This window comes from Manacus candei, unplaced genomic scaffold (genome assembly GCF_025592945.1).
Source record: "Manacus candei isolate 608988 ecotype Guabito, Panama unplaced genomic scaffold, ASM2559294v1 h1tg000014l, whole genome shotgun sequence".
Lineage (NCBI taxonomy): Eukaryota > Metazoa > Chordata > Aves > Passeriformes > Pipridae > Manacus > Manacus candei.
In genome coordinates, this window is record NW_026138062.1 from 60,259,397 (window position 1) to 60,275,555 (window position 16,159).

A 16,159-nucleotide genomic window follows, 5' to 3' on the forward strand; every position below is an offset into this window, starting at 1 on the left:
ATGGACAGGACACCTAAACTTGGGTGATAGGGTTGACACAGACTACAAAAATGGGGCTTTTGATAGAGGTACAATTGTAACAAGTGAACAGACCTGCTATCAACACCATGTTTACAAGAAAACAAAATAAAAATTTTTCTTCTTATCTATAAATTCTGCCTCTCTGATTGCCTTGTTACTTTCTCAGAATCCATTCTTTGTACTAGAAAGTCCACATCACAAAACCAAACCAAACAATCAAAAACACCACCCAAAACCAAACAACCTCCCCCAAAAATGAAACAGAAAAAAAAACAGCAAAAAAAATCCAACCACCAACTCTAACATGACCCTTTGTAAAATCTTATTCCTCTTTGAAACCACTGTACTAATGCCTGATTGGCAGGAGACTTAGTGGATCTAGATCTGTAGGCAAAAGTGCCTTCACTCTTGTTTCTCCCAGCACATGCTGATATCAGCTTTGGCCATGTCAAACCACAGAGCAAACAGAAGAGTTCTGACAACCTCCACACTCATAGGAAATAGCAGTGATACACCTCCAAAGCTACGTGTTAACGTGACCAGCTATCCACAGCCACTCTGGAAAGAGCCAAGATGTCCCTCTTTCCGTCCTCCTCTAGCTCACAGTTCCCCCTCTTGTGGTCCATTGGTGAAAGAAGTGAATGTTACTCTGTGTCTCTGCAGTGTGGCTTAGCTAAAGGTCTCAAAATGGAGGTGTGAAAGGACAGGAACTTTTCTGAAAGGTTTCCGCTACACAACAAGAGCTCTCACTTTTTGCAGCTTGAAATAAACCCTACTCACAGCACAGAAGCAAGTGCAACCACAGTGGGTTTGAGCAGGAAAAGCCTTCACAGGGGGGCTAGTAAAGGATGGTGGGAGAAAGGAGGTGGTTCTCTGTCACCAAAAAAAGTACTGACACTCAGTTCTTCCACTCACACTCAGACCCTCCATGACACCCACAAAAGTGAACCCGAGAACTGACCACTGAATGACAATCTATAAACTCTGGGAAAGAGGGCAGACAACAGCCACTTTCTTCTCTGCCTTGACACAGAAGGCACCAGCAATGAAGCTCCACACCTCAGCTATCCTCGTCATCCTCTGCCTTGGCATCTTCATTGTGTGCACAGTGAAAGGTAAGTTTGCAACTCCACAGGGAGACAGGAATTACACCACATTGCAGCAGTGGTCTGATGAGCAAGATTCATATTCAGACACAGCTGATTTATAAGACAGAACGTGTAGGAAATCCAGATCAGAATCACAAGAAAGGCAGCTTTATGGGAGATTTCATCTGATGTCCTGACAATTAGTGGTTAGCTTCTGCTTTTAAGGCAAGGAGACTTTCAGTGCCTTAGAGCACTTAAAGGGTTTCTGTGCATGATTCTCTCTCTTAAAATCGTGAAATCTTGAAGACACAATGTCTTTTAATCTCACTGATCCCATATAGCAATGAATACTATAGGTTAGTAACATTTTATGAAAAATATTTCTTGAATTAGATGTACATTTTTTCTATTTCCAGATATACTACTTTTATATGAATGTTATTATATTAATTGTTAGTTATGTTTCTCTAACTATATAGCCTGAATTCTTCTAATGTCCCTATTTTAAAAAGTTCTCCCAGTTCTGGGTCACCTATTGCCTGTTTGCTTGTGCCTTTTGGACAAATCTTTTGGTATGGATAGGCAAACCATGAACAAAAAGTAAAAAGGGCAGTAATGGATTTATACAAGATCTTCTCCCTCTTCATAGAATCATACAACTCAACATCTTATTTGAAACCATTCATGAGCACTGAGATGAGCCATGTTTACTAGCCATATTTTAAATCAGTCTGTCTACAGTGGTGTTTAGGTCAGATCATGGAGAGATCATGGATCTTCCATGCGAGATCATGGAAAACATGGAGATACATCCTTTAGATAATACATCATTTCATAATCAGATTCACACAAATGAGCACATAAAAAAAAAAAAACACTCATGCAAGCCGTATTCAAAACCACAAACATGCAGAGAGAAACACAGAGAAAAGGTATCTTCACAAAAAACCACACTAAAACCAAACTGACACCTGCTAAACATTCACAACATTAAGAAGCTACACACTGAGGATGTGGACCCAGTGCTGCTATAGCTGGATCATACACGTTCTCACATGTTCATTAATAATACTGCTCTTGGCAATGTGCATTTGCATCACAGACTAACAGTTCCCAATGGCAAATTCTCCAGGATGTAGAATTTGCCATAAACATCACCAAGGCTGAAAGAGCACACTGAGCTGGTCTACAAGCAATTGAAAAAGGACTAGAAAGATTGATAAAGAAAACAAAGACACTTGAAAAAGCACAGCTTTTCAGGTGTAGAGCAGTTGAGGTTTGTTCCCAGGCTTAGAGAAGCTCTGCTGGTATTCCCTGCAACCATTCCCCGAAAATTGTGTGCTAGCAGAGAAAATATTTCCAGGATGAGTAAGGATGGCTTGAATATCTTTGAGCTCTCTTGATGCCACATTTTGAAACCCAGTCTGAGACAGTAAGGTATTTGTAATGAAGCATTAAAAAAAAACCCATTGTGCTACTTGTGACTAAAGCAAGATCAGAAGAGATATTCAGGCAAACAAACCCTCAGGAATTAGCAACTCTGCCAGTACCTGTGCACTGGCTCTGCTACAGCTTCTGCAAAGGCTGATGTGTTTATCTCAGCTATTCTAATCACAGATAATGAGATTATGTGAAGAAGGTTTTATATTTAGCAAAGTGCACCTGAACAGCTCTTGGACTTATTTCAGCCAATGTCTCAATAAATTCTTTAACAAGAAACCTCAGAGTGCTGCAGTGTTCTGCTTGTACCCCTCATGCCTTCCCAAACTGTCTTTCATGAGTAGGAGAAAACCAGAAACTAGTAAGTGGAGACTTACACACATATGTGTCCATATACTCCATCTCATTTAAATGAACTTCCATTTTGAGTTACCATCCTTTAAGATCACAACTACTCAGAAAATTTTACACTGATATCATGATTCTCTTTATTAATCACCAGTACATTTCCCTCAATTGTATGAAAATCTTGGAGGAAAGCCAGATTGAGTAGCACTCCATTGACTATGAAACCAGACTTATAGCAAGGTATGTAGGTACTTGGTCTTCTGGCAGATATACCTCCCTTTCTTTAAACAGTTTTTTTCAATTCTGCTTTCACATGTCAACTGTGAGACAAGTAGCCTTGCTTTCCTCTTTCTTTTTCACTTGGCAAGTAGGGGGAGTTACTGATCCACATTCGGATGCCATATGGAAATCCAGTAAATGTACTGGTTCTAAGCACTACTCCATATGGACACTTATTTGCAGATGACACAAACCCAAATATGAATGATACCAAATACCTTTTCTGCTATGGAAGCAGTCACTCCCAAGGGGTAGAATTATTACACAATTGTTCAGGTTAACAGGTGAAGATTAGTATCTTGACTGAAAGAACAATAACACTTTACAGATGGCAGGATGCATCACGAAAAATAGCTTGTATAAGTGGTATTGTGGCTGTAAATCATGAGACTCTCATGCTCTAACTACAGCTGGACACCTTCTCGATTTCACAATTCATTAAGTGATTATGGTTAAATATAAATATAGCATTTTTTCCCTTTTCATTTATCTACTTTTCCCCTTCTAGGGAGTGCTGGAAGTCAGTCCATGCGCAAATTCAATTGTGTAAAGCTGCATACAAAACAACTGAACATCCGAAATTTTGCAAAGTATGAAAAGCACCATATGCCAATAAGTGCCATCGTGTAAGTACCTAATGCACTGTTCACCTTCAGACTTGCCTATGCAAACACGTTACCAATGAAAAGGGAAGAGGAATCACAAGACACTTCGTGGCCCAACTCACCAAATCTGCCGAGTTCAGGTCACCCTTCCAGTTCTCCCATGAAGGACTCACCTGACAGCTGAGGGAGTGAGGGGAGACTAGTGGCCTCAGAGAGCTGGGAGGTATCTGCTGTTCATGAATATGGGCAGAAAGCTCACTGAACAGTCAGATCTTTGGTGGTCAGCAAGTCTCAGCAAGGGTGGTGCAGACAGAAACACAGTGCACTGAACTGAGCCACAGGGGAAAGATTGTATGAAAGAATATGGGGTAACTGACTCTTGCTAGGAGCTGTGTTTGGTCTTTTGAGCTCACTAGCATGCATTTTTATCAAATCTGGGATCTGCTCCTGGGACGTTAATGTTCATCATGATTTAATCTAAAATCTCAGAACAGTAGGTATGCTCCTTCTTTTAATATCAGTATATATGCACATGACCATGTATGTTCCACATATACCCATGCCATTGAATAGGGAACTAGCATTGCTTGCTTCTGTTACTCCAGTTAACATCTACAAACTCCAGCATTTGAAATTGTTTAACCACATTTTTCCCCATGTTCTGCATAAAAACCAAGAACAGCAAATCTGGGTTTAGAGACTGGAATTTAATGGCCGCCTGGTTTGCTTTCTTTCTTCCTATAGGTTTATCAATAGAAACGGTGTCAGAATCTGCGTAAGTGCTGATCAGAAATGGGTGCAGACTGCTATGAAGAAAATAGACCAAAGGTTGGCATCATCTAGGAATGGTATTTCCCGATCTAGTGTTACCAGTGAAACACCCCAGACCAGGCGTCATTCACCAACTCCCCTTCCCCCTACTCCTTCAGCGGGATGGAGAAGAGAATTGGAGACACAAAAGGTAAAGATCAAGGGTTGAAATAAGAACAGGTTACTAGAAACGGCAATGAAATAAGAAAACAACCAGTTACAACAATTACATTAATAACAGAGTGCACGAGACAGGCGAACACTTCAAGTAAAATTGCTCACCACACAGAACCTGGCACCACACACCCACAGAACCTGTGCACCAGCCAAACCAGAGTCTTGGAAAGGCTCCAATCTGCCATGCTCTGGTCTTTGTTATTGCTTTATAGAACAATACATCTAATTAAAAATATCCTAAGTACTACCCAAGTAGTTTGAACAGTAGAAAGCAACACTTGATTACCTACTGTTTAGTGTATTCTTTAAACACACATCAAGTCTCAGTCATCTCCAGAAAAGAGCTGCTGACAGACCTCTAATCCATAATACAAGAACCTAATGCAGTTTATCCATATACTAGATTTAGGTACTTTTTCATATAATTTTGTATCTACATCCATATCAAAGAACAAAATTATTTCCTAAATTGAAAAAAAGTATGATGAACAAACACATGTGTAACAATAGGAAGAAAGCTAAAAGTTAGTTTGACTGCATGAGACTGAAAATGGAGTTGATATTGTTCCGTGCTTTGGTTCATTTCTTTCATTTTTGATTCTCAGGTGGCAAGCCGAAAGGAAATCCATGACTTAAAAGAAGCTTCCAGTGTTAATGAAACTTCCCAGTCTGACCATCCACAAGACTCACAGACAGTTGCACTCCCAGCACTGAAGACATTAATTAATGGGACCAAAGCCTCTTCACAGCAGCTCCAGTGAGCCAACGGGTGCCCCTCTTGACCCTCTGCACATCCCCCTCACACTCATTCAGACCAGGTTTCTTCTTAAAGGTTCAATCCCAGGTTTCCCACAGCAGTGTCAGATGTCTTGTTCCATAAAGCAATTTATTCACAGCGCAGGAACACGGCAACAGCCCGAGCTGCTGCCTCCGAGGAGGAACCCCCTAACAAAGGACCCTCTGGGCGTTTACACCCTTGCAGTCTATACTGTGGTGGTAGTGGATCAAGGGTTGGACTTGATGATCTCAGAGGTCCCTTCCAGCTGATTCTATGATTCTATGAGGTGGAAATACTGATGAGACATTATGCAGTCCAAGATTTGATGCCACAATGGAATATGGAATGTTACATAATGTCCCAGGATAAGGGGGTAGTTCTTTTCTAATATTGTTTTGCTGCTGTTTCCACTGAATTATTACAGGCTGGTGCTCCCGCTGCAACTGGATCTAGCTCAACTGAATAATATGTAATTGGCTTCTAATGGGGTCCTAAATTCTGCATTACTGCTCCACTAGCTATTCCTTTACATTTATGTACACACAGATTAAAGGATCTGGGAGCCCAAGAGCAGGAGCAGCAGACACTAAAGCTCTTTTTATACCTTCAAAGCTTGTTCTCTCATATCTAGTCGTTTTAGGGGTTTTTGGTTGGTTGTTTTTTTTTGTTTTTGTGGTTTTTTTTCATTCGTTTTTTTGATTACTGGATGTGGGAACTTAATTATGGCCTCTATTCTCTCCAGATCTGTTGCCATTTTCCTAAAATAAAGCCTAAATACTTAACTTTCTTTTGACCCAGCTGAAGTTTGGATGGAGATGTACAGTGTCCCCTTTTCACTGGGGCAATACATAAAAGTGTAGTGTCTAATATTCAAGCATTCTCATCACTACTTGCTAATAACAAATCATCCACATACTGTACAAGAAGTAATTCTCACAGTAACTTCATACCCTTTAAATCAAACCCAATATTCGTGAAAAAATGGTAGGGGATCTGGCAAAACCTTGGGGAAGATGTGTACCAGTCAGCTGCTGTCTTTTTCAGGTTAAGGCAAACAAAGGCTGACTTTCTTCATCTAATGGAATGTTTCAAAATCCCTTGGGCTAAGTATCAGTCTATCTGCTTCTGGATACTCTTCTTGGCTTCCAGGGGAATAGGGTCCTGTCTCACAATGGGTAGCACTTTATTTGCTTCTGATACTCTTCTTGCCTTCTGAGAAATAAGAGTCCTGTCTCCTGGTGGGTGGCGTTCATCCCTTTGGGGACCAACAGTCCCATGTCTGTCTTGGTCCCTGCCACACTGGCATGTGCTTCTTAAAATATCTCTTGATTTCGGGGGCTGCCTGGTCTACAAAGACACTGCAAGTGTGCCACTGAAGATTTGTGACAGCCACTGTCCTGCTGAGCTAGCAGACCAAGGTATAGCTGGCCAATACTGCCGGCCCAACATCACTTCATGCTCTTTGCAAAGTCCTACTGTACTAAACAATTTATCCTAATTTTGCACAACCTTGGCCAAGGGCATCCCCTTATCTATGCTGGGCTTATTTCCCTTCATTTCAAACACTAAGAGGGACTTGAAACCCCTTTTTACCTGATTAAAAAAAAAAAGAAAAAGAAAAATGGACTTCAATCTCCCTTTCTGTGTGTGCCAAAGGACTCTACCACTCCCTGCACAGTACTTGGGACACAAGCCTCTCCCGGCATGGGTCTCCCAAACCCATCTGTGTTGTAGGAGAGACACGAGCCTCCCCCTCTCAGCCTCCCCCTCTCACGGGGGCTCCACATCTCCTCTACGTGTGCCTTCCACTGACCAGGCTGCACACCTGTTCTTGACCAATAGTTTCACGAAATCTTCACAAAATGCCACACCAACGGAGAGACTCACATTCACCCTTACAATTTATACAGAATCTGCTCAGGGAATTTTAACACTCACCTTTTGGCTTCTCCCTGCTCCAAAGGTCCCAAGCAAATTCACCCAGTGCCGTCCATAGGATGTCTGGAGAAGAGAGCTCTGAAGGTAGTGGCCTTGGGTCCCAACTGGGTCACTGAAATGTTGAGGAAACTTCCCAGTCCGACCATTCACAAAAATCTCTGGCAGTCACACTCCCAACGCCAGGGTTACACCCCTCAACGCCAGAGACTTTCACTGCTGGAACCGAAGTCCCTTCACTGGAGCAGGCAGCTCCAGCGATCCGAAGAGTCCCCGTTTGACTCCCTGCCCACCCCACTCACAGGCAGTCAGTGAGAGCCAAATTTCCTTAACGGCTCTACCCCGGATTTCCCATCAAGGTCTCATTCCATAAAGCAATTTATTCACGGCACAGTAAGAGAGAGCGAGCCCGAGCTGTCGCCTCCGAGGAGGAACCCTCCAACAAAGGACCCTCTGGGCTTTTACACCCTTACAGTCTGTACCCGCGCGTAAGGCTCTCTCTTCCTCCTGAGTCTTCGGCTCCGGCTGTCTCCCAGAGTTCATCCACCTCGCTGGCACCACCGGTCTTCGTGCCCGTTGTTATGGAAAGTCGGCAGTTCACAGCCTCTTGTCTCTCCGGGCTCCCACCCAAAGCTCAATTTCCATCTCTAATTGCAGTTCTCGAACCAAGCTACCTGCACCAGATGTATTCCTCAACAATATATCCCACCTAAGTTCACTTACTTACTGTGTCCAGCATAATATACATGTACAGATTGCTTCTATAAATAATAGAGACAGATATTTATCTCCTGGGGGAGACAACTTCCACCCTAAAACAGGTATCTGTTATACAGATGTGTGTAAGCTGAGGTTCTTAAGCCCCCTCTTAAAGTCTATGAATGCCCTAACTTACTCTTCAAAAATTATTAAGTGACCTGATGGCACATCTTCAAGAAGCTGTTGAACACTCACTAAAGACACTCATTTCTAGGAGTATGTAAGATTTTACTTATTTGTGAAGTATGTAAGATTTACTTATTTGACCTCTCTTTTTTGAAAGCTGATTACACTATGAGAAAACCCAGTACTTCAAACTCTTTACCCTTACAAGTAAATTCTTGATGTTAGGCCCAACACTGCTCACTGCATGTTTCTGTTCCTTCAGCAGGGTTGCTGTCATGAAACAGGGTATGTGGAGCAACTATTTCAGCAAAAATTTCTTGACCCAGGATGAGGATCATTAGCATTCAACTTATCCAGAGCTGAGCAGCAGTCATGGGAAAAACACTCTGGGCACTTATTAGCTGGTTTTTAAATATTATTTTAAAGCAAGAAAACAGAAAGACAACACATCTGATCATCTTATGCTAAGTTTTTTGCACCTGCACAGAGGAAGTGCCCACTGGTGTTAAGAGTATGTGCAAAATGAGCCTTATATAACATTAGAACAGCAGAGATCAACAAATATCCAAAGACAGAGCTGTGGAACTCCAGCCCACCAAACTCTTCTCTGAAACACAGACTTTTCTGAACATAAGCCAACTACACAGAACCACAGCCCAGGAGGCCACAGCAAATGAGAAGTACAAAGAAGGAGGAAAACTTGCCACAGGGCAGTTTTTCCATTCCACCTGAAGGATGGTGGAAAACTGAAAAAACAACAGGCTTTCTAGCAACACCTCAGAGGAATCTACAACCTGCTGAAGGTTCTGTGGGAAGGACTGAGTTTTTCTGAGCTAGCTCATGCTCAATTCAGCTGGTAGACAGCAGATACATACATGTACCTACCATATCAATGACCAGAAGTGGGGGAGCATCTTCTCTCTTAATGGGCAGAAAACTTCTCTTCACCATCAGTGGTAAGGTTGCTATCTTGCATCTCATAGCTGACAGGTACCAAAGAGTTAGAATATCTCATCCATGGACTGATTTCAGTCAGTGTGTAGCACAACACCAGGCTGCTTGGACACAAACTTAACGTGGAGTTCCCAATACTGCTCCTGAGGTCAATATGGTTACTTCCCCATGTAGCATCAGGCATGTCCTTTGGGGGCTTTGGTTGAAGCTTTGGCTTCCATGTCCTTGCAACTTCCCTAGTGCTGCAAGTGGGTTTAGCAGGCATTCAATTAAAGCAATTCTACCTGCCATTGCTTTTCCCTGGGTTTCCCTGGTTTGCACAGGATAGGTGAGATAAAAGAGTGAAAACAATAGGAACAAAGGATGTGAGTGTATATACAAATAAACCACACAACCTGTGCTCTACCTGCAAGACCTACAGACGGTGCCTGAGGTTGCAGACCAGCCATTACAGCCTAGCAGTCATGTATTTGAGCACAGTTCTTAGCTCAGTGCTAATTTGCCTGAGGAATCTTTGGGAATTGACTTCCACATGCTGCCCTTTCTCCATGCAAAGGAATTTACACTGATGTTATCAAGAGTTTGGAAAACTGGATCTAACCAGCTGAGGCAAGGTCTGGAGGTAAGAGCAAGGAAACATCATACTTGCTGTTGTGGTTTATCCCCAGTCACAAACTGGGTACCACACAGCCACTCACTCAGCACCACCCTGCCCTACACCCATGGAGAGAAGTGGAAATAGTAAACCTCATGTGTTCAGATAAGAACAGTTTAATAATTGAAACAAAATAAAATCCTACTACTAAGAATAACAGTAATAATTGTGATGAAAGGGGGTAATAATTGTGATGGAGAGGAATAAAACCCAAGAGAAACAGTTGATGCACACTACAGTTGCTCACCAACCACTGATCGATATCCGTTCTTTATACTAGAAATACCCTGTCACAAAAAAAAAAACCAAAAAACCAAACAAACAAAAAAAACAAACAAAAAACCCCCAAAACCTCAAAAACCCAACAAAACAAAACACCACAAATTAAACAAAAAAACCCAAGCCTGAGACAGCCCTTTATAAAATCTTATTCCTCTCTGAAACCACTGTACTTCAGTTATGCCTCCCCAAAAAATGAAAGAGAAAAAGCAACAACAAAAAAAACCCCAATCACCAACTCTAACATGACCCTTTGTAAAATCTTATTCCTCTTTGAAACCACTGTACTAATGCCTGATTGGCAGGAGACGTAGTGGATCTGGATCTGTAGGCAAAAGTGCCTTCACTCTTGTTTCTCCCAGCACATGCTGATATCAGCTTTGGCCATGTCAAACCACAGAGCAAACAGAAGAGTTCTGACAACCTCCACACTCATAGGAAATAGCAGTGATACACCTCCAAAGCTACGTGTTAACGTGACCAGCTATCCACAGCCGCTCTGGAAAGAGCCAAAACGTTCCTCTTTCCGTCCTCCTCTAGCTCACAGTTCCCCCTCTTGTGGTCCATTGGTCAAAGAAGTGAATGTTACTCTGTGTCTCTGCAGTGTGGCTTAGCTAAAGGTCTCAAAATGGAGGTGTGAAAGGACAGGAACTTTTCTGAAAGGTTTCCGCTACACAACAAAAGCTCTCACTTTTTGCAGCTTGAAATAAACCCTACTCACAGCACAGAAGCAAGTGCAACCACAGTGGGTTTGAGCAGGAAAAGCCTTCACAGGGGGGCTAGTAAAGGATGGTGGGAGAAAGGAGGTGGTTCTCTGTCACCAAAAAAAGTACTGACACTCAGTTCTTCCACTCACACTCAGGCCCTCCATGACACCCACAAAAGTGAACCCGAGAACTGACCACTGAATGACAATCTATAAACTCTGGGAAAGAGGGCAGACAACAGCCACTTTCTTCTCTGCCTTGACACAGAAGGCACCAGCAATGAAGCTCCACACCTCAGCTATCCTCGTCATCCTCTGCCTTGGCATCTTCATTGTGTGCACAGTGAAAGGTAAGTTTGCAACCCCACAGGCACCTCTATGGGAGATTTCATCTGATGTCCTGACAATTAGTGGTTAGCTTCTGCTTTTAAGGCAAGGAGACATTCAGTGCCTTAGAGGACTTAAAGGGTTTCTCTCTCTTAAAATCATGAAATCTTGAAGACACAATGTCTTTTAATCTCACTGATCCCATATAGCAATGAGTACTATAGGTTAGTAACATTTTATGAAAAATATTTCTTGAATTAGATGTACATTTTTTCATACTACTTTTATATGAATTATATTATATTATTCGTTATTTATGTTTCTCTAACTATATAGCCTGAATTCCTCTAATGTCCCTATTTTAAAAAGTTCTCCCAGTTCTGGGTCACCTATTGCCTTATTTGCTTGTGCCTTTTGGACAAAACTTTTGGTATGGATAAGCAAACCATGAACAAAAAGTAAAAAGGGCAGTAATGGATTTATACAAGATCTTCTCTTTCTTCAAAGAACCATGCAATTTAACATCTTATTTGAGACCTATATAGGAGCACTGAGATGAGCCATGTTTACTAGCTACGTTTTAAATCAATCTGTCTACAGTGGTGTTTATGTCAGTGACTTTTGTATTAGGCTAAGAGATCATGGAAAACGTGGAGATACACCCACGAACACACATATTCTTATCACAATTAAAATCAGATTCATGCAAACAAGCACATAAAAATCACAGAAAACACTCATATGCAAACCATATGCAAACTCACAAACATGCAGAGAGAAACACAGAGAAAAGGTATCTTCACAAAACCACACTAAAACCAAACTGACACCTGCTAAACATTAGGAAGCTACATACTGAGGATGTGGACCCAGTGCTGCTATAACTGGATCATACACGTTCTCATATGTTCATTAATAATACTGCTCTTGGCAATGTGCATTTGCATCACAGACTGATGGTTCCCAGTGTCATTCTCCAGGATGTAGAATTTGCCATAAACATCACCAAGGCTGAAAGAGCACACTGAGCTGGTCTACAAGCAATTGAAAAAGGACTAGAAAGAATGATAAAGAAAACAAAGCATAGTGCTACTTGTGACTAAAGCAAGATCAGGAGAGATATTCCTTCAGGCAAACAAACCCTCAGGAACTAGCAACTCTGCCAGTACCTGTGCACTGGTTATGCTACAGCTTCTCCAAAGGCTGATGTGGGCTTTTCTCAGCTATTCTAATTATTTCAAACAAAGAAAAGCTCACAGATAATGAGATTATGCAAGGTGCACCTGAACAGCTCTTGGACTTTATTCAAGCCAGTTTCTCTTTAAATTCTTTGGAAAGAAACCTCAGAGTGCAGCAGTGTTCTGTTTGTCCCACCTCATGCCTTCCTGTAAGGTCAAATGTGCTAAAGTACCACCAAAATACCAAGCAGTGGAAGGATTTAGGAGAATTTATTTCCAAAGTCAAGAACACAAACTGCACCTGGCCTAGGAAAAGACATGCCACACCCTCTGTTCTTCTCCGGGCTTTTATTGTCTCTGCCTCCACCCCCCTTCACTGTGGGGGCCTTCAAACGAGTCCACAAGAACTTATCTTTTCTCATACCAGGCAGAGCTTCTCTGCACTGCAGGAGGAGAAAATATCTAAAACTGTCTCTCGGAAAGATACCCCTCTTTTCAGGCAGGACAGCTTTCTTAAGTGAAATAAACCCTAATCTCCTCATAATAGCTCTTCTGAAAGGGTTTTCTACACTTACGCTTCCCAAACCTCTCTTTCACGAGTGAGAGAAAACCCCAAACTAGCAAGTGGAGACTTACAGATATATGTATCCATATACTCCATCTCATTTAAATGAGCTCCCATTTTGAGTTATCATTATGTAAGATACCAACTGCCCAGAAAATTTTACGCCAATGTCATGATTCTCTTTATTAATCACCAGTACATTTCCCTCGATTGTATGGAAACTTTGGGGGAAAGCAAGGATTAAGTAGCACTCCATTGACTATGAAACCAGACTTATAGCAAGGTATATAGGTACTTAGTTCTTCTGGCAGATATACCTCCTTTTCTTTCAACAATTATTTTGAACACTACTTTTGGATGTCCACTGTGAGAGAACTAGCCTTACTTCCTTTCTTCTCTTGGAAAGTAGGGGGAATTACTGCTTTGGATGCCATATAGAAATCCATCCAGTAAAGGTGCCAGTTCTAAGCACTACTCCATATGGACACTTATTTGCAGATGACACAAACCCAAATATGAATGATACCAAATACCTTTTCTGCTATGGAAGCAGTCACTTCCTAGGGGCAGAATTATTACACAATTGTTCAGGTTAACAAGTGAAGATTAATATCTTGACTGAAAAAACAATAGCACTTTACAGATGGCAGGATGCATCACGAAAAATAGCTCAAGTTCTCTTGTATAAGTGGTATTGTGGTTGTAAATCATAAGACTCTCACATTCTTACCACATTTGGACATCTTCTTGATTACACAATTTATTAAGTAATTATAGCTAAATATAAATATAAATATAGTATTTATTCCCCTTTTCATTTATCTACTTTTTCCCTTCTAGGAAGTGCTGGAAGTCAGTCCATGCTCAAAGCCACCTGTGTAAATCTGCATACAAAACAACTGAGCATCCGAAATCTTGTAGGCTACGAAAAGCACACTCAAGCAAATGCCGTTATGTAAGTACCTAGTGCACAGTTTACCTTCAGACTTGCCTATGCAAACATGTTACCAAAGAAAAGGGAAGGGACATCATGGCCCAACTCACTAAATCTGCTGAGTGCAGGTCACCCTTCCAGTTCTCCCATGAAGGACTCACCTGACAGCTGAGGGAGTGGGGCCTGAGTGGGACATGAGTGGGCCTCAGAGAGCTGAGAGGTGTCTGCTGTTCATGAATATGGGCAGAAAGCTCACTGAACAGTCAGATCTTTGGTGATCAGCAGGTGGGTAAAAATCTCAGCAAGGGTGGAGCAGTGCACTGAATTGAGCCACAGGGAAAGATCATGTGAAAGAATATGGGGTAACTCTGATTCCTGCTAGGAGCTGTGTTTGGTCTTTTGAGCTCACTAGCATGCATTTTTATCAAATCTGGGATCTGCTCCCGGGACGTTAATGTTCATCATGATTTAATCTAAAATCTCAGAACAGTAGGTATGCTCCTTCTTTTAATATCAGTTATATACTGTATGTGTTATATACTGTATGTGTTACACTACAGAACAGAGCCAAGGCAGGCTACTGAGATTCCATTTTATGGAGTGATGTTTCCTTACTGCACATGACCATGTATGTTCCACATATACCCATGCCATGAATAGGGAACTAACATTGCTGGCTTCTGTTACTCCAGCTAACATTTACAAACTCCAGCATTTGAAATTGTTTAACCACATTTTTCATTGTGTTCTGCATGAAAACCAAGAACAGCAAATCTGGGTTTAGAGACTGGAATTTAATGGCTGCCTGGTTTGCTTTCTTTCTTCCTATAGCTTTATCACTAGAAATGGTATCAAGATCTGTGTAAGTGCTGATCAGAAATGGGTGCAGACTGCTATGAAGAAGATAAAAGAAAAACTTACTGCCAAACGCAAATAATCCTGTCCTAGATAAGCATCTAAGGCCAACCAGCTGGAATCATCATCAGTGCTGCAGATAACAGGGAAGAGAACCTTAGTATCTGCTTTTATTTCGTATTTATTAAGTGACAATAAAATCTGTGAACAAACATAAACTCACAGAATCTGTTCATCACTGGTTGAATGTCTGCTGATTTCTTCATTTTATGACTGAACTCTGTTACACTGTTTGTTTTCTGAAATGCTTGCTAATATTTATTTACAACTGAATGTACCTTTTCATCCTTGTTGTCTTAACCAGCCTGGCATTTAAGGGTGAATGACAGATAGTTTGACATACTAGAGGGAAGAAGTTGACCTCTCATAGAGCTGGAAGAGTGTAGACCTCCATCCTGATGGAGGTCAGAATGTTCTTCATTGAGTGCTGGTTTTAAGAACGTGCTATATAATTTAATGTTTAGTCATATCTATATAACCTATAAGCAAACTAATTTCATGCTTCAGGCTATCACCTGATCAGTGCAATATTGAGAAGAAGATTCTTGGGCCTTCTATTTTTATATACAATATTGCAGCATTAGCTCAGTTTACAATGATGTAGGGATACTCTCATCAAGGGATGATGAGGAGTAACTCAGTGTAACTCTAGGAATACAAGCCTGTTCTGTCTTGTCCTAGGGAAGACTTATTCGACCCATTGACATCTGTGAAGTTACTTCAGTTTCATCCTCATGTTAGACAAACCTGAAACAACTGGTTTGCTTTTCCCTTTGCTTTTCTCTGAGTAAGAACAAACCATATCTGGAATCTGTATTTCACAAACTTGTAGGAATACATATAAATGTCTTACCTGTTTAAAACTGATACATGCTGCAAACAGAAGGGTTTGAATTTTAATAAAGCTACTATGAACCTGAATCAAGTGGTACATTTGCCTCTTGTATGTAATGAAGGCAGATACCGTTGAAATGGATACCAAGATGACAGCACAAATCTGAGAACTGAGGGGCAAGTTAGTTAGAGCTGACACTACTGCCGACTCATGACTCAGATTGCTGAAAAGCAATTGGATTCTGAGCTTTCTACACCATATGACAGCTGTAAAGCCCAGACAATACCTCTTCAAAAGTTCAGGTACTTAAAAAACAAACTTCATACCATGCTAGGATGATACCCACATTATCACAAGCAGGTATGGAAGAGCTCTGGGCAGTGAGAGAAAAGAAGTGGCATTTGAGGAGCTTGAGCGGTGCAGGAGAGGTAGAGGCACATGCACT

General features: G+C 41.4%; 2 protein-coding genes across 2 annotated transcripts; both read left to right on the forward strand.

Annotated features, from left to right (window-relative positions):
• Positions 1-881: 881 nt before the first annotated feature.
• LOC127468145 (uncharacterized) lies at positions 882-6,500 on the forward strand. The gene is made up of 4 exons (XM_051781081.1): positions 882-1,136; positions 3,685-3,802; positions 4,526-4,742; positions 5,374-6,500. The coding sequence occupies exons 1-4, from the start codon at positions 989-991 to the stop codon at positions 5,527-5,529; spliced, it is 639 nt and encodes a 212-aa protein (XP_051637041.1). The 5' UTR covers positions 882-988; the 3' UTR covers positions 5,530-6,500.
• Positions 6,501-11,028: 4,528 nt separating this feature from the next.
• LOC127468153 (lymphotactin-like) lies at positions 11,029-15,800 on the forward strand. The gene is made up of 3 exons (XM_051781095.1): positions 11,029-11,310; positions 13,871-13,985; positions 14,796-15,800. Exons 1-3 carry the CDS (start codon positions 11,163-11,165, stop codon positions 14,899-14,901), a joined length of 369 nt encoding a protein of 122 aa, XP_051637055.1. The 5' UTR covers positions 11,029-11,162; the 3' UTR covers positions 14,902-15,800.
• Positions 15,801-16,159: the final 359 nt, after the last annotated feature.